Source organism: Vulpes lagopus, chromosome 5 (genome assembly GCF_018345385.1).
Source record: "Vulpes lagopus strain Blue_001 chromosome 5, ASM1834538v1, whole genome shotgun sequence".
Classification (NCBI taxonomy): domain Eukaryota; kingdom Metazoa; phylum Chordata; class Mammalia; order Carnivora; family Canidae; genus Vulpes; species Vulpes lagopus.
The window spans coordinates 18,338,069-18,364,726 of NC_054828.1; the positions used below are offsets into that span (position 1 = coordinate 18,338,069).

Consider the following 26,658-nt stretch of genomic DNA (forward strand, 5'->3'; position numbering starts at 1 on the left):
AGGGAGGAACCATGTGCTGCTTCTGTTCCCCTTGCCCAGCAGGGGTGATGGCACCAGACTCCTGTCCCCAGCCTGGACAAGGTGCGGGCACTGACATCCATCGCACCCAGTCCTGGGGCCTGTGCAGAGCCCAGAGGCCCCAGTGGAGCTGTGATGCTGCCGCATGAGGCCCACAAGCAGCCAGTGCCCCACCGGCTGCCTCCTCCACCCCCAGGCCCAGGAGGAGACCAAGTCCCAAGTGCCTGGGGTGTGTCCTCCCCCTCCCTCGGGCCGTCCATCACCTGGTGTCCTGGAGAGGCTCCACACTGTGCCATCTGCTTGGGGAGGCCTTTTCCAAAGGCTGCTTTCAGGTGAGGAAGTTCAAGACGGCATGGTGTTGGAGAGTGTAAATGCCCTGTGCTTCCACCATCATTTCCCACTCGGGGGGCAGGTGAGCAGCCCTGAGCACTTGAGTCCTCACGTGACAGATCCTCCTGCCCTCAGCTAGGATCCCAGCGAGAGACAGCCCCCCGCCACCGCCTAGCACACCGACCTCCTGGGGATGGTGAGAACTGGCCCACAGGAGCCCCGTCTAGGCCGAGGGAAGGGACCCACGTCTACGTGTTTCCACCGGGGCTCACAGCAAACCCTGGCTCAGGGCGGCCTACACCAAGGCACCCCCAATGTGCTACATTTGCACTGATGTTCCCTTCTATCCTCCCATCCGTTGTTTGGCCACCGGCCACTCCCCACTACACGGGATCTTCTACAAGGGCAGAGGTGGGTCCCTGTTCTGTTCACTGCTCTACACCCAGCATCCAGAAAGTGTCTGGCACAGAGCAGATGCCCAACAAGTGCTTGTTTGATAAAAGAGGATAAAACAGGGGCTCTGGTGTTGGGACCAAGATGAAGACTGCTGAAGGGAGTGTGTCCACGTGTACCTGCAGGCGTGCAGGTGCGTGCCAGAAACTGTTCCCCACAGCCCCGAGGTCTGCTGGCTGACCTTGGACACAGAAATACACGCAAACAGGTGCCAGCCTTCCCCACTCAGGAGGTCAGTATGGAGCTGGGACCAAGCCAGGAGGGGACAGCATTGTGAGGAGGCAAGAAAAGGCATGGAAGATGGGGCTGCGGGATGAGAAGGAGAGGCAGATGGTGCAGACAGGGCAGGGGGCAGGGAGCTCAGCGTCTGTCCAGTAGGGAGCCAAGCTGCCCTGCAACAACCAGACAGACCGAAGCCAGCAGAGAAGGCAGAGGGCGGTGGGCAGGAGGTTGTGGACGGGTGAGAGGTGAGGCAGAGTGGGGAGGAGAAACAGGAGCCAGAAAGCTTCGATTAAGTTTCCCATCCAGCTTGTCCAGCTCCCGGGGGCTCCAAGAGCCCTCTAAACAGGGCCCATGGGTGCCCACAGAAGGTCCCTTTGATGGGAGCTTCCTCTGTGCCTCTCCACCCATCCTCGCGGCCCTGGGGCCAGGGTGACTTCGTGTGCTGAGTGGAGTTCAAAGCCGCCCAACCATGCCAGAGGGGACAGACCCAGGTGAGTGCAGAGGGACCCGCACCCACCCACCCCAGGCTCAGCGAGTGATGGCCAGCAGCACCCGACGTCCACCGCAGGGGAAGTACGCTGCAAATTTCAAATATGACGCTAGCATCAGCAAGTGCAGTAAACACCCCAGGACCCATTGGAGCTGCTCAACAGTCATGTTCGTGATCCTGGGGGAGTAGCCATCAAATAACTGAAAGTCAATTATCTTTTGGGAAGGAGCCGATTATTTTACCCTCCACACTTGAAGACCTCCATGCCATTTAACAGAACAAAGACTTGGCATTCCCTTCTCAGCACCAAAGGGGAGCTTCCAGCCTTCCCCATCAAAACAAAAATGGAAGAAAAAAAAAAAAAGGAAATTCTTGATGTTATGGGCCTCAAGCCATCCAGACTAAACCTTTCAAGTCAGAAAAGTCTCCTCTCATGCTTCCACTCTCATTTTAGAGGAGTACACATGGTTCCTGAGGACATAGCGAAGCAGGAGAAAGAGCACCCTGGAGGTGACCACAACCTCCCCGCCACCCGGTCGGTCCTCCCCAGGCCTAGAGCACCTTCCCTGCCCGCACCCACTGCTGGCACCAGACCCACTGAGGGACAGCGCTCATGAGCACACAGCCGTGGGCCTCGGGTTACAGCGTGCCCCTTCACGGGGGGCATGTGGACGCTGGAACTCACCGCTCCAGGTATTCTGCCCGTCCCACGCTCAGGGACAGACGCTTCTCATGTGCTGTCAACGGGCAGTACTGACGGTGCCCTTCCCGGGGATGCTGTCCCCTCTGAGGGACGCCACGCCACTCCTCCTCAAACACAACCCTGAACCCTCAAGTGTCAAGTGGCCGATGTCGTGCAGAGCTCCAGGCCACCACAGGCACCGCGGGCCACCAGCTAAGGCAGGACAGGGCAGGGGTGGGGAAGGGCTGTCTGCTACATGCCAGCCTGTCACGGGGCCTTGCTGAAGCCCCATGTGAACTCCAAGGCCGGGATGACCCCTCATTTCACAGCTGGGGAAACTAAGGCTCTGAAAGGCTGAGGACCTGTTTCTGCAGGGAGTTGGGCCAGAGGGGCTCTGGGACCCCAGGGCTAGGTGGGGGTCCATGAGGGGCAGTGGGGGCAGCTGGCAGGCTCCCAGGCTGGGCTGGGTTCTGAAGCCGGGGAGCCCCTGGCGCCACAGCACGGGTGTGCGCTGAGCGCTCCTGCGTTTGCTCTGTTCATGGTGATCTGTCCTCCCATTTCAGTCCTTCAAGTCCGGCCTCCAGGTGTGCGCTGCCAGGGGACTAGAATGTGAACAAATCTGACTTCACTGTGGAGGGCCTCTGCCCCTCCCACTTGGGTTTCCTTTGGGGGCCTCAGAGAGAAGAGCAGAAGCAGATGGCTCTGCAGATCGTTTTTCTGCACGTGGTGTCCGCAGAGACCCAGCGTGTGGCTCGTGTGGGGAGAGGCGCTGGTTGGGAAAGGGGGGGATATGCCATTTGACATCTGCTTCTCTTTAGGAATGACCCAAGGAAAGCAAGGAATGACCCAAGGAAAGCCACACTCAAATGGCGGACGGCCCCGGTCACTGTCAGCCTAATGTCTGCAGCCACCAGGTCCCCACAGCTTGTCACTCCCTCTCCACCCACGTCCCCTCCACTGAGTGCAGCCAGGACAGCACTGCTTGTAGTCTTGGCACCAGCTGGGTGCTTGGAGCTGCGGGCTGGAGTCTACAGGGACCATGCACACCTGCTATGAAACAGGAGGCGCCCCTATGGTCCGTCTTCATGGTTCCCAGGGTCTGTTCTCACTTCTCACTCCTTCGAAAGGCCCTTCAGCTCCACAGCCTTCCACTGACCCCTCAGGGTCATTAAAAAACATGTGGATCAGAGGAGGCTGCTCCTCCAGGCTCAGAAGTCACCTCTACGGATTCACATACACAGGCTGGTATTAAACACACCTTATTTAATGTAATAGTAGGAGAGTCTGGGAGAACCCCACCATCCTGTAGGCTACGTGGGCTTTTAGGCTCTAAGGCAACCCTGCTCTGACCTGAAGCAGCCCTGCACGTGTGAGCCCAGGCTGAAAGGTCAGGCCCATGCCCCCCTGCCACAGTACCCTTGGATGCGTGGTGCACACACGGAGGTGACCGTCAGGTGTGGCCAAGCAGTCTGGCATCATGCACCATCGGCATTTCCCAGCAGCCTATCAGATATCTCCAGGACACCAATCACTCCCCTGTATTACTTGCTCATTTGTATAGCAAGGTGTTCACTTGTGTTAATTATCTACAGAGTTTTCTTCAGCCCTAATCAAGGAGTGAATTGAAGTATTTTAGTGCCTTCATTAATTTCATACCCTTTCTCGTCTATATGATGGCTTGCTCATGTTTCTTCTAGGATAAGTAAAAGAATCTTTTCAATTATTCCTGTGAAGTGTTCTGCTCCTGCTCTTCTGGGCACAACAGCTCAGGTTAGCATGACACATGCCCACTCCTTGTCTGTACCATTCAATGGATGTCTGCAGAATGATGATCAGGTGCAGCCAGGTGGTGCAGAAGCCTGCCCCAGGAGCACCTGCTCTGAGGAAGGTGGGGGATAGCCTAAACGCATGACGGGGTCTGCACAGGATGCTCTGGGGACAGGGAGGGGCACTATCCCTGCTCAGAAAGCCACATAAGTCCTCCATACAATGTGGCAGCTGAGCTGGGGAGGTGTGAGTCAATGCAGGTTGCAGATGGGGCTGCCTGCGGTTGCAAATGCTCAGAGTGGGAGAACAGGGAGCATTTGGGGAAATGTTACTAAGCCATGGAATGGTTTCATCCAGGAGCTCATCCTGCAGGCAACCCCACTGGTTCTGCCCACCCTCCTGGTCTTTCTGTGGCTCACACAATGATGCTCCCAGACCTCACAGGTGGCACGCAGTTGCTCACACACTTCAGAAGGCTCCTGGTTTCCCCCAGGGATAAACTACCCATCTGTGTGTGGAAGTTTCCCTCCCAGACAGCCAGCGGCTCTCAGGGCCCACAGCCATGCCTGCCCTTCACTCACAGGTATGCAGACCTGAACACACTGGGACGAACAGGGAACGGCAGTCTGGCTTATTGGCCCACCTGCCACCCATGCTTCTGCTCCTTCTCCAGCACAACAGAGTCCTCAGTAGGGCATCTGGGAGACTGGGCCAAACTGAGGTGGGACTCTGGAGCTGACTCAGCCCCCTCCCTTGCCTGGCCCTCCTCTCCACCCACCCCTCTGGTCTTACCCCCCCAACCCTGGCTCTGCAATGCCTGCATTAGAGGGGAGGCGAGAACTAAGCCCCCAGCCTGAGCGGTGGCCTACTCCCAATGTACTGTAACACCTTAGCCTTGCCAGATGGGCTGTCCCTGACTTGACACTCATTTCCACCCCTGGGAGGCAGATAAAGGGCAGTGAGTCCATCAGCCAGGGGTGGGCCTTGGGTACCTTCCCAGCACTGCACAAGTTAGCAGGGAGGGCACAGACCCCACAGATCTGAAGACCAGCAGCCACCTCCATGCACTGGGTATGCAAACTGAGACCCCCTTTTCACGTGTCAGGGCTACCGGGTCCCTCGGAAGCCCATGCCAGTGGACACGTTTATATGCTAGAAGGACATAACAACACCCCACACTGCAGGCTGACCTGAGGGGTCCTGCCTCGCAATCACATGGGCTCGTGACCCCTGGCACATGAGCTGAGGTTTGGCAATCACACCCACGTGCCACAGGGATGACAGAATGAGGGTCTGTGGGAGGGACGCTAACTGGCCCAGCCCAGCTCATCGGGCACTCTCCGAGGCCCGGGGGCACTGCTGCATGCAGGCTCCCCGGCTCACAGAGCATGCTGGCCGCTGCAGCTGTTGTGGTGAAGGCACCACTTCCCACTCTCAGTCTCAAACTTTTGAACATGACTTTTGCACTGTTCTGGGAAGAACGACCAGATAAAGAGCGACCGCACTCCCCCCACAGACATCTGTCACCAGGATACACGGCAGGGCTCACGTGTTGGAGCCAAAGAGGATGGGAAGTGGTTAGGCTCATTCCCTACTCCATGAGCTGATGAGGTCAGCTTCATCTCCTCCCTCAGAACAACATGAAAAATGTGACCTCCAAGGTCGTGCTCTCCAAATGGATCTCAAACATTGCTACGTGTGGCACCCCCCCCTCCCCGGTGCTTGTTACACGGTAGAAAGGGCCGCAGAGAGCATACATTTAACTTATAACAGCCAATCACCGTGACGCTGGCCACGACTTATCTGCTGCTCAGACGACCACTGTCACCAGCAGTCACATGCCTGCCAAGATACTTTTCATCTTTTAAGTGACATCATCTGACACATAAGTCTCCCTTCTGTTACTCAAATGAAAATCTCCCTTCTGTTACTCAAATGGGGACTCAGTGCTTTGGGGTGAGGCTGCTAGGGAGAGGGCAGAGGGCTGGGAACAACGGTGGCCTCCTCATCTCCCAGAGCAGAGCAAGGGCAGGAGAAAGGTCACTCCATACTCTATACCAAATTACAAAACCCTCCACAGCATGGAAGGTCTGTGCACGGTTGTGGCTCCCAGTAGGTATTCATAATATTCTTGGACTATATTAGTAACCTTTGTGTCTCGAAGACAGAGCAGCCTTCTTGGTGGCTGACCTAACTAACATGTGAGAGCTGAGGGCTTTGGCCTGACACCAGAAGCCCAGGATGCACCCAGTATGGGGAAGGCTGTGGCCATCAGAACAAGGAAAACGTTACTGAGAGCCTGTGTGCTGGGCATTCATTTGGGGAAATCCCAAAATGAAACCCCTTGGCCTTGTCCTGCCTCTCATTTGGGCAGCCACATTACGGCTTAATGGTCTCCTATAAATGCTGGTCATTTCCTTGGGGATTGGGTCCTGCAGTCAGTTCTTCAAGAAGAGCAAGGCCTTCACTACCAGCCTCCTTGACACCCAGGTTTGAGTGGAAGCCCCAAGAGCGCATCAGGACCCTAGGTCAGAAGATAGCATCTTCTGCCCAGGGTGGGTGAAAACCTGAATTTCAGCCTAAAGATACCTAAAGGTAGCTTCCTAATCTCTGTGCTCTTCAGGAAGCTGGGTAAAAAAATAGGTTAAGTCTTAATTTCCTTTGGTTTAGTGGGTCGTGGTAATGCAATCACAGCAGTGGGCAGAGAAAGGGAGATGTTCAGGGATTTCCTGTCTGCCACCAAATAAAGACAAACATTTCAACTGAGTATAAAAAAGATAGGTGAACACATGCCAGTATATTTAAGCTTCTAGAAAACCTTTTGAAGCTGAGCAACTTGCTTTTTCAAAAGGCATTTTTGTTTGTTTTTGTTTTTCATTTGGAATATACCTTCTGTTCTACAATAGTGCAGGTTCTCAGTGTCCCCAAGGCCTGCACTGGGACTGCGGAACATGCAACTTTGCCATATTGTTTGCCAAATTCATATTCTCCACCTCAAAACATCCATTCAAGTAACTGAGCTCATTGCCAAATAAAAGAGTAGAAGGCAGTCTAATTTTTCAGAACACTATTTAAATGGAGAATTTTTAAACTGCATGTAGCTCTTAAGAGCTGTAATTTAACAAGAGCAAATTTTCTAAACAAGATAAGCATCTCACTTCCTGGCAATGATTCATCTGGTTATATTTGAGGATGATATGCAGCTGCTATGATATAAGCTGCCTTAACTGTAGGGCAGTCGTGGCTGTTAAAACATGGAGCTACTTCTGAGCACTTGGTAACCAGTTACTGCCCCATGCTGGCAGGCCCGCCCACCACCCCGTCCACTGCCCTCTACACCTCCTCACCGGCCTCCAGGATCTTCTCTGTGCTATACCCCGTCCTTTCCTGATTGGCCGGCACGTGTGCCATCAAATCTTTTGGATATCCCCCTTTTCACAAATGTCCTGGGGACAATGATATTGAAAGAACCTGCTAGACTTTGGTTTCCACACTCTCTTGTCAGCAGCATTGCTGGATGCACATAACTAAACTACCAGCTGGTAACAAATTCGAGAATCCTATGGAAGCCACATGTGGACATGCCAGCAGGGGCTGGAGGGAGGTGCTGGAGACACAGGACCCCAAAAACATAAACGGCAGCTCACACGTTGAGGGGCAGCTGGACTTTGGGAGCTGTGCCTTGCTGTTCAGCTGCTGAGGCAGGTCCGGCAGAGGAAGAGGAGTCCTGGAAACAGACAAGAGGAGATAGGAGTGAATTGGCAGGAGGCTCCTGCCCCAGGGAAGAGAAGGGCAAAGTCAGGCTGGAGTCCAGAGGCACCTGCTCTCCCCTCACCAGCCCCATCCTCTAGCCTCCAAAATTCTCAGGTTCCACTTGCCTGGGTTGTTTGTCAATAATATTTATATAAATATAAATATATTTATATAAATTTACTGAAGTTTGATTATATATATTTATTATATATATATATTTATTGAAGTTTGATTTGCCAATATATAATATGTGACCACCAAATCAACTCTGCAAGAAATATTAAGAGGGACCCTGTAAAAGAAAGAGGAAGCTCAAAGAAATAATCCACAAAAATGGGACTGAATAGGTATTACGATGACACTAAACTCCTCTTTCAATAGTTCCTCTGAATGTGAGTGGAGTAGCATTTTTTCCCAGCCCATTGGAGGGAGCTTGGTGGCCACTGACGCCTGGCCCAAAGCAGCTTCCAGGTGCCCCTAGGAATGAACGGCTCAGAGAAGCATACTTTGGGCCTGGGTCTGGCTTGGTCAGCATCACACAGTGCTTGACATAGAAGAAGGCAATGTAGGAGACCCATTTTTCTTCTTAGAACTTGCATTAATTATTCTTGTGTTTGTCAAAGAAGACAAGCCAGGGAGGACTCCCGGCTCCCTCGACTTCAAAGGGCATGGATCCCACCGTCCTGCAGATGTCCTGCAGACCCAGACAAAACCTTTCATGTGACAAAGCACAAGCTCATTTAAAGGCTGACCTCCCAGGAGCTGGAGATCAAACCCGAAGGAAAACTGGTCCTTTGGCAGTGATGGAGGGACAGGTGTCGGCCGAGCAAGCATCCCCTGCAGTGGACCTGAGGGGCTCACGGCTAAGTGTTCACTATACAGGGAGATGGCTGGAGGGGGGTCTACTTTGAGCTGCTCCCCACTAAAGCCTGTGGAGCATATTAAATCGGCCAAGGGAAGTAGTGACGGGCCAGGTGGAGGGATCTGGGCCACAGGATGATCTGGTGAGAACCCTGTAGCCCCAGCCCCTCACCCCCTGCCTGTCCATCCTGTCCCCACACTCCCCAGGGCAACATCCTTCTTCCTGGGTGAGGTAGTAGATGCCACAATGAATTGAACTGCGTCCCCCAAAAGAAACGGCCAAGCTGTAGCCCCCGCTACCTGTGAAGGTGACCTTGTTTGGAATGAGTCTTTGCAGATATAGCATAAAGTAGGGATCCTGAGATGAGATCACCTGATGACGGTGGGCCCTAATTCTGGTGACGTGTGTCCTTTTGAGTATGGGACGGAACAGAGACACTCATCGGGGAAGAAATGCCATGTGAAGACAGAGGCTGACAGGAGTGATGCATGGATGGGGCAGCCAGCAGCTGGGAGAGAGCCTCCTTCGGCCTCTGGAAGCAGCCAATCCTGCCAATATCCTGATTTCAGACTTTTGACCTAAGACCTGATAGAGTAACTTCCCAGTGCTTTGAGTCACGCAGCGTGTGGTACGGTTACAGCAGCCCCTGGACGCTGATATAGATGGGTATGCCTGGCCGTGTCTGCAGGACGGTGGGATCCATGCCCTTCAAAGTCAAGGGAGTCGGGGGTCCTCCCTTCCTCCGTTTTAGGCTCCCCAGCAAGAGACAGGGCAGGGATCCTGGAGGAAACTGGATCCAGATGACCAGGGCGCCAGGCAGGCTCAGGAAGACCTCACGGGAGCCGCTAGTGCCTTGGTAGAGGCAGGTGGGGGAGCAGGCAGCAGGGCACCGTGGCTCCGACTGGCAGAGGTGGGCATGTCACTACGTGTGGTCCTCGGGTGGGGAAGGCCAGTGGAAGCAGAAACCACAAGGACAGGATGAGACATGTACCTGGCATAGACCCGGGACAACTGTACGACTCAAGTGCCCGTCCTGTCACTTTCCTGCTTGTGTGGAGGGGCCGAGGGGGCGTTTCTCCTCAGCTCACTGACCAGTCCTGACCTTGCTCAGCCGATGAGCTCTACGTGCTCCCAGTGGCCTAGGCAGCCAGACCAGGAAGGTGCCAGAGACCACAGCACACCTACACCTCTAAGAAGCTTCTACTTCTCATCTGGATGACAGGGTCCCTGGCAGAATGGAACATGCAAGCAGGAGCGAGACTTCCCTTGCGTCTCCCAGGCAACTCCAAGTCTCAAAGGAGCTAGACTCCTGTGAGCGAGAACTTTGATTTTCAAAGGATTGTGTCCTCGTAGCTGGTGCACAGACGCTGGATTTCCAGAGTGCTGTGTAGGAGGGGCTGAACAGAGAGAAAGTTCTTGCTTGCTCATCACCCTGGCCCTCCCCCAGAAGGAGATGGAGACCACCAAGGGCTCAGGACTGTTTCCTTTCGGGACAGTTGCCAGTGTAGTTCACCACAGCTGGCCAGGGACCATCGTCCACAGAGGGCCCTCCACGGGTATGCCCCCAGGCTCCAGGTCCCCTAGGTATGGAGGACCTGCAGCCCTCAGTGTGTAGCCACGGGGGAAAGGTTAGGACCCCTCGTTTGGTCACAGTGGCGGGCGTGGGCAGGGGTGGCACCACACCAGACATGGCCAGCAGGTGTTGGCGAGCACCTCGGGCATGGAGCTCATCAGCTGAGCATGATCACAACCAGTGAGCTCATGGGAAATGCCCTGCCTATGTACGGGGCAGGACAGCATGTGCCAGCCAGGTGGAGGGCCCCACAGCATGTGCCAGCCAGGTGGAGGGCATGGCCTGGGCTAGCTGACCTCTGCTGGCCCCGACTGTCAGGACCCTGACCCCCATGCAGGGCTCATGCTGGGGGGACAAGTTTTGTACATGTCACAGCACAGGTGGGGCCGTGGAACACAGCGTCTGGGGCCAGGCCAGACAGGACCTCTGTGAGCAGCAGGCCTGTAGGGTGCAGGGGCAAGGGCCGGGCGGGCGAGGGAGGAGCAGACAGGCCTGCCTTCCTGGCAAAGGCTGCGAGAGGTGAGCTGAGGCTTGTGGACAGAGCTCAGTTCTGCACATGGAGGGAGGGGTTGGGGATCGAACCCAGTGACCCAGCCGCTTTCTGCTGGGAATGAGCCCCAAAAGATCTGAAAAAGGCAGACAAGGATCTCACAGCAGAGCTTTTTATAATAGAAGATACCTGAACTACTGAACCAGCCCACATGTGCCTGGTAGAGGTAGGTGGCAGATGATGGCACAGGCCCCACACAACCACAATAGAGTGGACATATGAGGTCCATCAAAGGATGCATATATTTCCATGGGGAAAAAATGGTCTAGAAATGTACATATATCGAATGATAACACTGGTAATTATAATGGTAGTTGGGGTTTGGGATAATTTTTTTTAAGTCTGTACAAGTTTTTCATTATTTTCTTTTCTTTTTTTTTTTAAGAAAGAGAAAGAGATGAGCAGAAGGAGAGGGAGAGAGAATCTCAAGCAGATGCAACGTGGGGCTCAATCTCATGACCCTGAGATCATGACCTGAGCCCACACCAAGGTCAGATATTTAACTGACTGAGCCACCCAGCATAGAACCCCCCTTTTTAAGTCTTTCATCATTTTAATAATAACAAGTGACTATAGTTTTCTGATACATTGCCAAAGTCATATAAAAAGAATAACAGGGCTCAATTATTTGAGGTCTGCTTTAAGATCACACTCTGGTTGACAGTGATTCCATGCTTCCCTGGTTTCTACATATGCCATCTTTGTGGTGATGCCAGGAGGGGACAAGAGAGGACCCCGGGGATGACTCTTCAGATCAGCCACTGGGCAACTGTTGGCAGCAGCACGTGGGCATCGGCAATCTGCTGGCCAGCAGGTGTCACGGAGACACGTGGAGCCCAACCCATAACCCTGCTTTCTTCAACATTCCTCCTGTTTGAATAAACTCTCCTGAATCAGGCAACTAGTCCAAACCAGCCCTTCACATGCAAAACACCGCTGACTCAATGTGGGAAGGCTCTGAGTCTCACTGCTTATAAATAAGGCAGCCTGTCAGAGGTCTCCACTCCCGTGTCGTCAAGCCACTCAAGCCAAAAATCCAGCCGGGAGCAACGATGTATGTGGCCAGGACAGACAGAGCAGACAGATTTCCATCTGCCAGGCCTGGGCCAGTGGGGAGGCTGGGCCCACAGGCTGGCACTAGGGCTCCAGGCTCCATCTTTGCTGGCACCTGCCGACTCCCGTGGACCCAACACAAGACACTCCATGCAGCCAAGGGTCAGGAGGCTTGGGAGGACCGGGCTGCCCAGGCATGTGGAGCAACTTCAGACATGGCTGTGCACCTAAATAAAACCAGTGGGAGGGGCCTTCTGACAGCTTTGCAGGAGCCCTGGCCTCCTGCTGACACTTGATATGTCTATGCTATAAAGCAAATACGTGGGATTGCACAGCAAACCATTACTTAGAGCTGGAATGGAGGAGTGCAGAGACGTCACACTTGTGAAAGTGCTTTTTCTCAAAGGTCAAGATGGATAAGGTGGAGGACTGATGCTTAGCACAGTGTGTGCATCTGACTCGCTCCTCCAGGCAGGGCAGAGCCCAAGGCAAAAGCCTCCCAGGATGTCTGCTGAGGACTGGCTACACCAGGCAGGGCTCTATCCTCAGGGACAGAAAAAACGAAGTGTGACTTTCTGATGGAGATGGGTTTTCAATCCATCCTGCTCTGCATCAGATCTTCGTTTTTGTTCCTATTAGTAGGAGGTGATGAGAAATGTTGCTGGTGCCAGCGGGCGGACGAGGTAACTCCACTGACAGCAGAGCTGTTGACGACAGAGGACCGCAGGCTCAGCTGAGCAGAGTGTAATGACGAGATCGTGGGCCCTCTTGAGTGGCCCAAGAGGCAGCCAGGCCACTGCTAACCGCTGGCAGGTATCACAGCAAAAAGGGGCTCTCCTTTAAGTGACTTTGATTAAAAATTCATGAGCATAGTGCATCGCACTGGATTCCCTATCCTCAGCATCCTGCCAGGGCCTGGGAGGCACTGTGTTGACAGGAGGCCCTGCTACACCCTTAATGAATTGTTCTGAGAACATACAGGACAAGCTAAGTTTAGTCTGAGGTGGATTTAATGCAACCCCCAGGTGTCTTGTACCTCTCATTCCCCAGCTCTGCCCACACCAAACAGGGCTTTCTGGGCCTCGGACCCAGGCCTGTTTCCTCCTAGGCAAGAGCCACAGGGCTGATAGTGCTGTGGCTTTCAATGGCTTAATGTTATGATTCTGTGCCCTAGGGGATTAGCGAAGCCTTGGTGGGAGTGAGAAAAATTAGGCAGGGATAAAAATAAGGAAGGAGAAGCAACTACAGCTGCTTTCAGATAAAAATAATTGGGAATGCAGCCCTCGAAAAGATATCCTCCCTGTCTCAGAGGTCAGTAGGTGGACATCTCTGCCCTGACTTCAAAGCCAAGCCCAGCCCTGTGCACCATGGAGCTGTGCCACTGGGTCTGTCACAAGGAAGGTCTTTGACTCTGATAAAACAGATGCATGTCATATTCTTTCTGGGTGACTCTACGGCAGGACCATGCCAAGGAGCCTAGTAATGCTGTTTCCTGGAGCCATGCACGCCCACGGCCCTCCAAGGACATGCACTGGTCAGGAGGCCGAGGGGCAGCAAGCTCTGTAATCACACACACAGGGCAAGCTTCACTCTTTCCAGGCCTCCTTTTCCTACCTACCAAAGACAGACCCCTGAGACTGCACACGTGAGTGGCTCACACACCTCTGGAGCAGAAAGTCGATGAAGCCTGGACTGCTACTCATAGAGTGCCCTGCACATCTCTTTATAGTGTCCTGGCCTCTATTGGTTGGAAGGCCAGCCTGTTTCTGGCTGCCGTGCTGAGGCCACGGACCCCAGATTCTAAACTGTCTGGTCGTTACCAGACCCCCGCGGCCCAGAGCTTCATTTTCATGGGGCCCTGAGCAGTCCTGGAAGGTGGGCTATTTTATTTTCCTGTCAAGATTAGCAACAGGGAAAAAGGGATTCTGTAGCTGGCAGGCCATGTGGGGGCTCCAAGTTGCTCTCCTGGACACATTGGGACCCTGAGAGAAACATCTCATTTTAATTTTTAGTATGAGTCCAGAAAACACTGTCATCACCCCAAAGAGCAGTGAAATGAGCATGTTTTATTCATCACATTCTACTCTGGAACACGGAACGTGCTTCCTAAAGAAAACTTTAGAATGAAACATTTATGGCCTGATTCTTCTGCTTAGCTTCCAAAAGAGCTGCACATAGCCTGCAGGGCCAGTGGGTCCAGGGGTGCCTCCCTGGCCCTGGCCCAGGGGATATGGGCTGGGGAGGCCTAGCCGGGCCAGGCAGGGTAGGGGCCTGGGTTGGAGGAGCTCAGGCCAGCAGCCCAGGCCTGGGCTGGGAGCCTGCACAAGATGGTCCATCCAGGAGAGAGGGCAGCCATGCTTTGTGCCCACATGACCTCCCCTGCTCTCTCGTAGGCACTCAGGAAAGCTGGCTGGCTGCCCAAGGAGGAGGCCTCTGTTCACCTCCAGTGCTGCCCCCTGCCCGTCCTCCCTGCAGGAGCTGGGATGTGTTCACCAGCATCCAACTCTAGCATCCAAGCTGCTGACTGCAACTCTGCATGTACAGGCCTCATTGAGTCTCTGTGGTTGGATCCGGGGTCAACACACTCACCCCAGTTCAAATCTGGCTGCTCCCTGCTTCTGTCAGTGACGTGTTCACGGCACCCAACCACACCGACTCACGTGTGGCTTCTGCTCACAGGGCAGGAGCAGCTGTGACAGAGACCACATGGCCCATGAGGTCTAAAATATTTATTACCTGGCCCTTTACCTGCTCTTGGTGGGATAGGATGAACCTTCAGCTTCTGCCCTCATCTCACTGGGCCAGCATTTGGCCACAGCTGTGCCAACATCAAGAACATTCTTAAGGCAAAAGGCAAAAGGCAAAAGGCAAAAGGCAAAAAAAAAAAAAAAAAAAAAAAAAAAAAAAAAAAAAGAATAAATAAATAAATAAATAAATGGTGGACAGATATAGGAGAATAGCAGCCACAAAATGACTCCAGTTTAGGGAATGAAAATCGACTTGCTTGATGGTTCAGTGTAGGAAGGTGCCAGCAGCCCCTGTAGACAGAGCAACTCCTTTCTCTGTGTGAGGCCATACAACCCAGGGCATCTGTATCCTGCTTTGCACAAAGTGTACGTTAGTCATAGCCCAATGTCTCGCCTGTTCTGCCTTCAAACACAAGGTGCCTCCTGTATAGCGAGAGGCTGCCAGAGTGGTGGGCTTTGAGAAACCATCTGTTCAACCCTAATCGTGTGTCTCTTCTCCCACCCATGCCTCTGCGAGCCTGCTGTGGGGACGCTCTGTGATGGGCACTGAGGGGGCGTAAGGGACCAGCAGACCTGGTCAGTGAGGCTCAGAGGCTGTGGTGCCATTACGAGAGCCGGTGGTGGTGCCCGCCCAGCTGTGCCAGCTCAGGGTACAGGAGGGGACTGAGGTCCGGGAAGACTGCAGGGTCTGCCAGGCCTCGCTGGGTCACCAATGCCCTGGGTGGGGAAGAGGCAGCTGGCAAGGTGTGCTCTGGGAAGTGGCTGGGGCTAGCCGGGTGGCAGGTGAGGTGGCCAGGAAGTGAGAGGGTGAGAGGGGAGACTCTGAACATCCTCATGACCTCCTACCAAGAAACCGCGAGCCTTCACAGCAGAGCCTTGAGGGCACACGAAGATCCCGGAGGAAGCCAACTCAGTGATCCCTCCTGCCCATTCTTGCTTGCCTCCTCCTCTCTTGGATCCATCCAGAAGCAAAGCCGCCCTCCCTCCTCTGACCTGCCGTGGCCCTTCCCTTGTGCTCACGCACCGAACTTCCTACTGTCTACCGCCCAGGGCATGGACATGTTCCCAGCTCTTGGTGGGCTGGGTGGGTTCTGCAGGCTGGGCTCCATAGGCTGCTGGTTTCACCAAAGTCCACTAAACTTGAGAGGATGGACTGAGGGAACCAGCAGCTTGCCTGCATTCCTGGGCCAGCAGGCACCCACCAGAGCTTCTGGGAGCTTACCAGGTGCCAAACGGACCCCAGGGACCTTCCCTGACACAACTCCCCTCACCCACCACAGACAGCCTGAGGCACAGACAGAAACCGTGGATATGGTTCCCATCTTGTCATAGCCACAGGAGAAACCTGGTTGGTACCTGATGAAAACAGCCAGGCCACGGTTCTCTGTCCCCACAGCTGGTAAGTCATGTTCACAACAGTTCTCAGGTTTGCAAAAGGAAGTTCTCCTCACACAAAGTCCTCAGGATGGGATTTTTAAAATTCATCCCATGTTCACTTGTTACTGTTTTTCTGGCTCCTTCTAAAGGCATGGAGTTCAATTCCTAACTCTGTGGAAATGCTACCATTAAGCAGCATTCTCCACCTGGGTGGAGCAAGAGCCTGGTGGCCTAGGGCTGATGGCAATGGAGCGGCCGTCACTTCCATCAGCACTGCCCCTGTGCTCCCTCCCACCCAGGGCTTCGTCCTGGGCCCCAGATAAGAGCTAAGAGCAGCAGAGCAGAGAGCCTTGGGCCTGCTCCTCTGAAGCCAGGTGGCTGTAGGAGGCATCTTAAAGATGCCCTGGAAGCTTCCAACGAGACTTCTCCTAATTACTTCTCAGACGTGGGCAGACACTCAAGGGGTATTCTCTTTTGATGTTTTCCCTGCTGAATTTCAAATGCTTCCCCTTCCATGGATTTCCAAGGGCATTTTCCTAATCTCCAGGGTTTCTGTTTGCTTGTGAGAAGTTGATTCATAAGCCATCTAACGCCGACACTGAGAAACATTCGGGATCTGCTGAAGGAGCCTGCTCCTGCTGGACAGGGCCAGCCGGCCGTGACCCTGGCCCCTTCACAGACTGAGCCTAGAGCCGGCCGGGGAGCCAGCACGCACCCACAGGCGGCCCAACACCAACTAGCATCAAAACATTGCCTTCAGTCTACAACTGTCAGCTCTTCCACTGTCCTTGTCTGCAGACAGCAGTGCAGCCTCTTCAAGCTTCTCGGCCTCTGTGTAAACAGTTAAACATCTGAAAACAGATGTGCAGGTTCCGGGGGCTGATCTCTTCTCCTTATGGGTATCCAACTAGACTCTGTCTCCCCACCCCTGCAAGGAGAGCAGGGCCTTTGCACCAGTTCCCATACAGCCCATCCCTGCCACAGGGATGAGACATTCCAGAACAGAGGTCAGTGAGTGTTTTCCATATGGGGCCAGAAAATGAGTATTCTAGGCTCTGTGAGTCATCTAACACAGCCCTTTCCCAGCACGAAAACACGCACAGATGATGTATGAATGAGGAGGGGTGACTGTGTTCCAGTGAAACTTTCATTCACCAAAACAGGGAGTGGGCCAGACTTGGCCTGTGGCTATCTGGTGGCTATCTGGAGGGCACCGTGGGTCACAGCCCTGGGCTGCCCGGGGCCAACACGGCTGGGTGAGAAGGAAAGCGCTGAGGGTTTGGGGCTGCTTGTCACTGTTGCATAACCTGGCTTACACACGCCAATCCGGGGTTCTCCTGGGCTATAGGAACCCACAGAGGTTCCTCAGGCGGTCTCGTGATGACTCTAGCCATTCGCTTGGTTTCCTGTTTGGTTTATGAGGGAATGATTCTAAAATGTATGTAATCACCTCCTAATTTGATCCAATGATATCTATCAGCAAATAACTGCATTTTAAAAATTGGAGTCAGCCCGAATAACCTCTCCTCTGTGCCTCCTCTGATAATCCTCCCTCTTCCCGCAGGAAGGACATGTTGAGTGCTGCTTCATTATTCATGAGGAATGGTGTTGACCCTCTGACCTCTCCAAATGGCAGGGAGAAATAATTCATAAAGGTGCAAATGTGAGCAGGGCAGGCCATCTGAGGCTCAGCTGACCCTATGCCCCTGGGAGCCCCTCAGCTGGTCACCTTGCGGCTGAACCCTGTCTGCCTCCCCTCAGGGAGCTGGTAAGAGTGGGGAGGCCATGCAGCATCTCTGGCATCACATTGTTAAGTAAGCAAGACCATTCAGTATGTGGTGCAGCGGACACAGACCCCATGCTCACCCAAGAAGAAATCGAATGGGTATGAACTCTGCTCCAGGGCAGGTGCCAGGGTACAGAAGTGACCGGCACCTAGTTCTCGCCCTCAAAGAACCTGAGGTTCAGGGCGGTGGCCAAATACACAAATGACAGAGGCTACACCTTCCACAATAAATGTATGGAAAATGTCCTGCAGGCACAGGGCAAATGAATCTGGATGGGGGGAAACGAGGTGTCCTAGAGCCATGGAAAGCTGCAGAGGGGAAGTGAGCAGGGATTTCCCACATGGGGATGTGTCTGTGTCAGGTGGAGGGAGGATGAGAGGGGAAGGGAGAGAGGACACACAGATGGGCTGGGCACAGGTCACGGTGAGGGGTGAGCCCGCGCCACGTTGCTGTGGGGTACAGGCTACACGCGGGGCAGCCAACGTGGGAGCGGACAGTGACAGGGGAAGCTGGAAAGAATCTGGGGCTAAGTGGAAGGGCTCTGCAGGCCAACTTAAGGAACATGGAGTCAATCCTAAGGCAATGCAGAGTTTCAGAAGCAGTTGTGGAAAGATCAGCCTTATTACTGGTGGATTCTGGGGAATCCCAGAAGCAGAGAGTTCCTTCGGAATCAGTAGAGGCCTAGAAGCCTGAACCAAGGCAGACAGGGTGTCACAAATGGAGGGGCTCCCGGGTGTGGCTGGAGTTGTCAGGCTGCTCTGGCACCCCCTGGCAGCTATGCTGGGGCTCGGGGATCAGGTCACAGGAACGACCTGAGAGGACAGGCCATGAAGACTGTCTTGAGGCTGAGGCACTGGAATGTCTAAAGGCCTCCTCTGTGGCCCTCTTCCCACTGGAGGCTGTGTGCTGTAGACGGCAGGGCTATGGGAGGAGGGAGAGGAGGGCCGCCCGACCCACCGGCCGGTGCACTGGTGTCAGGAGTGGTTTGTTACAGTGGATGGTCTACATCACCCTGATTGACACCACGGGAGATAGGCTGTGGAACTAGAGCGACTCCCGGCTGGATGGCAGAGGGGACAGGGCAAGCAGGGGCAGGGGGGTGGCACAGTTTGGGTAAGATGGGATAAAGATGAGGAAGCAGGCTTGAGGGCAGAAGAGGACAGCTGCGCTCTTCTGATGTGGCTGGAATGAGGTCCCTGTGTTGGGCCGCCATCGGGTGAGGCCTGAAGGCAGCGCGTGGACAGTGCACGGCCTGGCTGCTAGTTAGATGAGAGCCCCTGGGAGTGGGCGTGGGGCACAAGGGAAAGGCTGATGTTCACATGGGGCAAGAAAGTGCTCGGAGTGTGGGCCCAGCTCCCAGGAACCCACGGAGGGGTCGTGCCCACAGCATCTTGGAGCTGCAGGATCTCAGGGAGAAGGACAAGGGATGAGGACACAGGACCTGTGGGTGGAACCCACGGAGGGGTCGTGCCCACAGCATCTGGAGCTGCAGGATCTCAGGGAGAAGGACAAGGGATGAGGACACAGGACCTGTGGGTGGCACGGGCTGGCTGGTGTGGTAGCAGGGGTGGAAGTGGGAGCCATGGCAGAGCTGAGGGTGCCTGCCGAGGGGGGAGCCATGTGCTCTAGGAGTAGGAGCGGGGCGGGGCACGCACCCTCTCTGGACAGTGTCACCATCCTCACCCCACAGCTCCGTGGGAACCCGAGGCCCAACTCTCGTGGGTCCAGGGGGAACATTCCATCAGGTGGCCATCCTTCCGACACAAGGTCCCATGATAATTCCTTGCTGGACACGAGGAGCCCACATTTTCTGAGTGGGAATTTACCATAGTGGTCTTGGATGACTGAAGGCAAGAAGAAGTAAACACAGTAGAGCAATAACACGGACAGAAAACGAGAGGAGGAAAACCCTCCACCAGCAGTACTGAAAGGGGAAGCCAAGCAGGAGGGGCAGTGGGCTGGCCAGGGGCCACCTTCCTTCCGGCTCCTGCCCATTGTGCCTCATCCCTGTGCCCCTGGCTCTCCGGAACTAACCCCCCGGGCAGATTCTAGAGCCTCAGGATTCCCACGGGGTGCGCAGAAACCTCACGACAAGGCGGTGTCCGACAGTACCCTCCACAGCGAGAAAGGCACTCGAATTCCAGAACCTTCCATGCTCCTAGCCTCCTGTCAAGTGCCAGACCAGGGAGGACCTGGTGTTTGCACCTTTCAACTTTAGGCCAAAGTCAGAACCTTCCTCTCGTTCTGCCTGAGGACTCCACGCTCCCATCCGGGGTGAGCCGTACGATGGCCATGCTCTTCCTTTTCTTCACCTCATGGCCTTCCCGGCCTTTCCAGGCCATCAAAGCTGCCTCAGACGTGAGCCTCTGTGTGTCAAGGGCCACGGAGTGTATACTTCAGCCTCTGGCTTGTTCTGTCTCCTTTTCCTCTGTCTTCATCCTCTTTTCTTCCTTTTTGAAAACAACCATTAACAACATGCAAATTGTTCTGAGAGCCAGAGCCGTGGAGCAACAGCCCCAAGGGTAGGTACAGTGTGCGAGCCTCAGGCCCAGCACAGTGTCCTGCTGCACAGCTGACTCCCTGCAAAGGCTTCAAGGGCTCGGCATCCTTCTCAGCCCTCACTCTCACTCCTGCCTGGTGCTAGGACTGCATCCTGAGCCTGTCTCAGCTCAGAGAGGGAGGGAAGCGATACCTCAAGCCTCAGGGAACTGCTGCCTCTCTGAGCAGGGTATCTAATGAGGCCCTAGGAGCAGACCTGAGCCCACCTGGATGGGAGCCCGATGTGGCTCCCAGAGCCCACTGACTGTCACACAGCACCCTGCACATGGGCCTGGCTATTACAGCCTGCCCACCCTCCCTTTCCGATGGGTTTCGTTGGTGGGGTCAGCACTGCGATTGGAAGGTTTTAAAAGCCTCCCCTTGTGGCATGAAACACACCAAACAAGAATCCAGACGGCCGGGATCCCCAGCTCTGTCCTGCAGCAATGCCTCGAGTCTCCTCCACCACTGCCCTGGGGGCAGGGACCAGGCATCCCTGGCTTAACGGACAGGCCTCTGGGACCCAGCACAGGTCCCACACCCTCTGAGGTCCAGTGAAGGGAAGAGAAATCTAGGGCAACCAACTGCGCTGCTGTGCCCGACTGTCCTGTTGTTAGCACTTTACTGCTGTGCTCTGGGCATCCTCAGTGCCAGGTGCGATGGGTGCTGGTCATCCAGTGTGGACTCGGGGCTCACGTCTCACGCTGGCCTGCACTACTGCCTGGAGGGGGACAGAAGGGCTGCTGCAGGTGTCTGAGGTGCTGGTGCCTCTTGCTACACACAGGAGGCCAGGAGCTCTCAAGGCCCAGCCCAGGCTGCACCCAGACCAGCCGCGTTGGTGCTGTGGGGCCAGAGCTGTGTCAGGGGATGTGCAAGCCTCCGGGTGATGGGGACCTGCTGCAAAGGCTGGATTCTGAGAAGGGTCCTCGGACTTGCATGGCGGGTATATGAGGCCCTGGGCCCACACAGCTGGGCCTGGTTGTCGCTGGGGACAGACCAGTGAGCCGCTGGTAGGCAGGATGCTCATCAGTCCCGGCCCCCACGAGGTACTGCTGTGGGCGGCGGCGGTGCCACACCCCTTCATCTACCTGTGGCCTCTGGCACTCCAACGTCTAGCGCAGTCCATGGTACAGGGAGACCGTGGCCAGCACACATGAGGCCTGAGCCCCGGCTGACGTACCCGATGCAGTGGGGCCGGTGGCTTGTTCCTGATCGCCAGCAGCAGAGGAACCACTACACATGCTCACTGAAAAGAGGTCAGCCTGTGCTCTCAATTTACCCTCACAGCAATAGCTGCTCCATTTAACAGACGAGAAAGCTGAGGATCTGGGAAGAGGTGGCACCTGGACCGTGATCAACCTGGCGCTTAAAGGCAGCTCTAGAGGCTCAGAGAGGTTCAGCAATTCTCCTGGGTACACAGCCCATGAGCAGAGGAGCCTGGCTGTCCACTGAGACACTGCCCTCATCTGCATGCCACCCGGGTCCCAGACTAAAGGAGGAAGGGAGGAAGGGAGGGAGGGAGGGAGGGGGCAGCCTGGACAGAGTGCCAGCCACTCTCCACAGGCACTGGCTGTATTTTCCTTCTCCATCTCCCGGGGCTGAGGTCAGCCCTGTGCATTTACAGAAGAGGAGCTGAGGGGCCGTGGTGTCCATAGCCTGGATTCGTGTCCATGCCATCTGGACAGGGCAGGGAGTCTGTCAGGCCAGTGCAGCGCTGAGACATGACTCATGCTCTCTGGGCTTCAGTTTCCTCATGTGCAAATGAAAATAATCCAACCTGCTGGCTCTCCTGACGGTGAGATGTACAAAGAAGCCCAGACAAGGGAGGTGAGATCAGGAGCAGAGGAGATGAGGCTGGAGCAGCACTGCCTGGGGTCACGCAAGCCGCACATTGCACACACCCTGGATGCCCCCCCAGGCAGCCGTGCAACCCCCACTGCACTCTGCAGGGTGTGGGCCCAGCTTTAGGTCAACAGTGCTCACTGCCTTCCATCTGAGAAGCAGCTACCGAATTTTAGAGCCATTTGTATAGAAACCGTAGCCCTGACACTTCCCCTCGACTCTATGAAGGAACACTAAGGAGAGCGAGGAGAGTCAGTGATGGTAACGAGCTCTGGCTCAGCTGCGGGGGCTTCCCTATCCCAGAGCATCTCACCTGCGCTGTTACTGTGTGCACGTGTCTGGTTTGAATGCAGCTCATCTTCCACCACAGGGTTTCAGGATCAAGTCCAGTAAACAAAGAGCAGCATAGTCACTTCACATAGGACAGCCCTTTCTGATCAGAGTCACATCCATGTAAGGTACCTGTCACCTGAGAGCTGGTCTTGCAGACCGACTCATTGGCAGCTGCTCACCCAAGGCCATGCACACCCAAGGCCATGCACACCACGAGCACACACTCAGCCACCCCTTTTCCATGCAGGTAGCTGCTCTTCCAGGACACACAGGCCTGTTGCCACAAACTTTCTATAAACACTGTGCAGTGTTCAACCAGGGTTCAGTAACTGTGACAACCAGTGACCACAGTTGCCCTCATTCTCCAGAAAAAGATGCTCTGGGACCCCTGGCCTAAAGTCCTAAACCTCTGCTCTTGTGGCCCAAGAAGTCCTGGGTGTGTGGGTGGGGGTGCAAACATGTGGGCAGAGCTGGCCTGGGTTTCTGATGACTGGCCTCGTTCATCTCACAGGGGGTTAAGGGTTCATCTTGTCAGTGATGATGGTCTGTGTCACGGCCTGTCTGCAGGGGCCTGGGGGACAGGAGGGCAGGGGTCTACCTGCACACTCCATGCCCCAGGGCACCAGGAGGCCCAGGCAGTCTTGCTCTGCCAGCCTGGAACCCATCGCCTGACATCTGTCTGGCATGTACAGGGCTCCGTTTGTGGATGGAGGCAGGCCTGCAACGATGTTGTGTTTCTCCAGGTTCACAATCACAAAGCCCAGGTCTGCCTGCCAGGCACAGAAACCTGGGACTGGGTCCTGCTCCAGCGTGCCTGGCACAGTGGGGAGACGATCTGCATGGCACTGTGGCCAACTACAGGACCTACAGCTGGCACACGGGTCCTTGGGTGGGCCAGAAGATGGATGTCCTGGTGTGACCACGGGTCAGCACGGTCACACCTAGCCAGGAAGACAGCAGGCAGGTGGCAGAACTGGGGTTGGTCTTGGGTGCATCTGACCTCAGATGGCATGCTGGTGCCTGCAGGACACAGCGTGTGGTGGCTTACCCTTCCTATGGCTGCTCAGTGCCACCTCTTATGTGTCCCAATAATTAAGTTAATATGGGATGGGAGATAGGTGGAAACTGCTTTGCTTGACCTCTCACCCTTTTCAATGACCCTGACAAAAGCCTAGAGCCTGGCCATGACTTTCACTTCTAGTGTAACTGCTGGAAAATGGGACTCAGGGTCCCAGTCCTTGCTAGGATGAGCTGACTCAGCACTGAGGTCCTTGTGCAACAAAATGGGACACAAATTTAAAAAAGAAAATCTGTTCCCTTCCTACCCTAGAGCCTGTCTCTAGTAGACCCAGACTGCATGGCCTGAACCTGCCCTCTGCCGCACTAACTCAGGAGCTGTGGACAGACAAGGGGGCGAGAGCAGGTGAGGATGAGGGTGAGGCAGACAGAATGGCAGAGCCCACACATTGTGGGGCAGGAACTCTGCTGATGTGCACTCAGAAGCTCCTGGGCACACTGGGGAAGCCTGAGCCTGGCAATCATTACCCACGGATTACAGGACACCATGGCCAGCACACGGAGACCAGCACGTGGTGTGTGGGGCAAACAATGGCTGGTAGCTTGAGAATAACGTCCCCCTCTTTCCTTCATCTTACCTCTGGAACGGAACCAGTGCCATGTCTAGAAATAGAAGGTCTCTGTAAAAATAAAAATCAAAGTACTAAACAATGCAGTTCATTCTGGTTCTGAGCTCTTTTGAAATGAGACTAGCAAGTGCTACAGAGATGCTAAAAACATACCATGCTGACAATAAACCGTACCCAGACTTCCTGCAAGACTCGATTGGATGCCCTGCGTGCATGCTGACAAAGGAGGACTTTCTCGAGTACACAGGCCTGTGTCACACACCACCTAGGTCACCTTTCCAACACCGAGTACCACTCCTCCATTTACCCTGGGAGCTACGAGACCAAGGCCTGGGGTTCCTGAGGCCAGGCAGACACTGGGAAGTCATGGTGGCCCCCAGGGGCACGGCTGCCATGGCCTTCCTTCTGCTAGTTGGGAGACCGGACGCTGAGTGCATGGCTGAGGATGCAGCTCCCTACCCCAGGACCAGAGGCCCAGCACCGCCCTGTCCACGACCCGAGGACATTACCTGGGTGGGAGCGCTGCAGGACAGGTGGGCCAGGTCCCCGATTCTGGCCGCGGCCCGGGGATCACTGGAGCTGATCAAAACTGGAGCACTGATCTCCATGGAGTGCCTGTGGCTCGTGGCTTGGGAGGACTTGTGTGTCACACTGAGCGCAGTGAAGGAGTGGCGCTTCTTGGCATTCTTCTTGCTGTCCACACGCCGCTGAAAGGCGCTTACCGCCCCTGTGCTGCTCGCTGAGGGTCCCAGGGCCACACTGGCTGCTGTGCCGGGGTCAGAGGGCACCGGGGCGTGGCAGCCAGACACAGCGGCTGGGCAGGGCTTGTCCATCTCCATGAGCTGCTTGGCCGAATCGTTGAGCTAGGTGAGAAAGGGAGGGGAAGCTTCAGTAAGTAGAGGTCACAGGCTCCAGCCCGCGTCCTCCCCACCCGGCAATGTGTTCTCACTCACATGGCCTTTCCAACAGACCTCCCTGTGAGTGGTGCTGGGCACGAACACAGCAGAGGCAGCAGAGACCCCAAAAGACTTTATTGCAAAGGTCTCCAGAGCAGCTGTTTTTGAGGTAGCCCCATCCTTTCCCAGAGTGCCCATTTCTGGGGTGTGAGGTGCACACCTGCAGAGGGCATGGGGCAGGGGAGAGGAAGAAGGAATGCCCAGCCATGGGCCCCACACTCCCCACGGTGACGGGTCTGGCCTGCCTGGCACCACTCTGGCCATGTGGGCAGGAAAACGCAAGGCATGTGAGCAGAATGCACAGCTGTCCCTGGTGACAGCAGGTGGTGGCAAGTGTCCCACCTGCTCGGCAGCAGCCACGGATGCTGTTTGCAGGACCAGGCCCGCCGAAGGCTGATCTGACCCCCAGTCCATGAGGGGGCAAGACCGTCCTGTTTTCAGCGATTCTGCAAGGACTCAGGGCACTGCTTCTTCCCTTTCTCCCCACTTGTTCCATAAAATAGCAGATGCCTTCACCGGAAAAGTTTGCCTCTGACAAAAGTTCAATCCCAGGCAGTGCTTATCAGGTCAGGTGGGATGGGCTCGAGCCCCTGAGCAGCCTGGGGGAACCAGGGTCAGCTCCCAGGCTGGCTGACGGCCTTCCCTACCAGAGCTGTGCTGGGCGGCACCTGAGTGGGGGCAAAGCCTCATGCTCCTGGAGATCCTGGGGGGCCTCAAGGTCAACTACCTTCTGCGAGCCAACTTGACTCTGCCTCCTGCACTCCCAGCAAGTTTTCCATCCCAGGTGTGCAACAGAGCCCTTCCTTCTCGGTCTGTGCTGGGCTCAACCTAAGTTCCTACTCAAGGGGCAGTGTGCACAGAATAGAGGACAGAGAACTGGTTACCATGTGTTCAGTGTGGCCAGGAAGACAATGTGATGTGAGAAGCAGCCTGGGAACGTCTCTTCAAGATGGGTTAAATAAATGTTGTTTTGCTAGGTAATGCCTGTAAAATTCTATTCTTTGTCTCTCATCATTTCAGAAGTAGCAGAAGAAATCGAGTCACCACCAGCTAGCCCTGCGGGAGCCCTAGTTCGGGAAGCACAGAGTAAATCATGAAGGAGCTCAAGCCTTTGCGTTTTGTTTCCTCCTGAGCCAACAAACAGCTGGGGGTGTCATGGGCTCAGGTGGGCCCGGCTGGCCCACAGTTTCTGCCAGCACACTGTGGCTCTGCTGGTGCTGGGAGCAGTGGCCACAATGACCCCCTACATCACTGGGCATGGGTGCCCTCGTCCAGCTTCCCGAGCACAAGGCAGCAGCAGGTGGCTGGATCCCAGTGTGGCAGCAGGCAGGCGAGGCGGCATGCCTGCTGGGCTCCAGCCCTGCTCTTTTTTTCTCAGCACACATCACATCCCTAAATGTCCAGCCTATGGACACAAGCTCTTTGAATTCCCGAAGGGCAAAGGCCCTGAGGCCAGTCATTGCCCAGCTCCGGCACTGCTCTCTGAACAAAGGTGATGGCCTGGAGCACACCTCCCTGGTCTGACATGGAATAGGTGTTCTTGCAGGTGGACAGGGACATCCCCAGCCCATCCATTTCTTCTTAGCATTCTCAAAGGTGAAAAGGTCCCTTCACTCTGAAGAAGCACCAGTTTTCCTAAAATTCACTTCAAGATCTGGGCCTCAGCCAGGGTTTTTCTG

The 26,658-nt window shown here is 55.1% G+C and overlaps 1 protein-coding gene across 3 annotated transcripts in view; it reads right to left on the reverse strand.

Annotated features, from left to right (window-relative positions):
- SH3RF3 (SH3 domain containing ring finger 3) overlaps positions 1–26,658 on the reverse strand; it is a 354,361-nt gene that overhangs the window by 81,182 nt on the left and 246,521 nt on the right. For 2 of the 3 annotated variants that reach the window (XM_041756641.1, XM_041756643.1), the window contains exons 4-6: positions 24,533–24,886; positions 24,033–24,074; positions 7,610–7,689 (exon numbers count right to left, since the gene is read on the reverse strand). In XM_041756641.1, coding sequence (XP_041612575.1) covers positions 7,610–7,689; positions 24,033–24,074; positions 24,533–24,886 — 476 coding nt within the window. The remainder of the gene's footprint in view (positions 1–7,609; positions 7,690–24,032; positions 24,075–24,532; positions 24,887–26,658) is intronic. The other variant, XM_041756642.1, reaches the window with a different exon arrangement.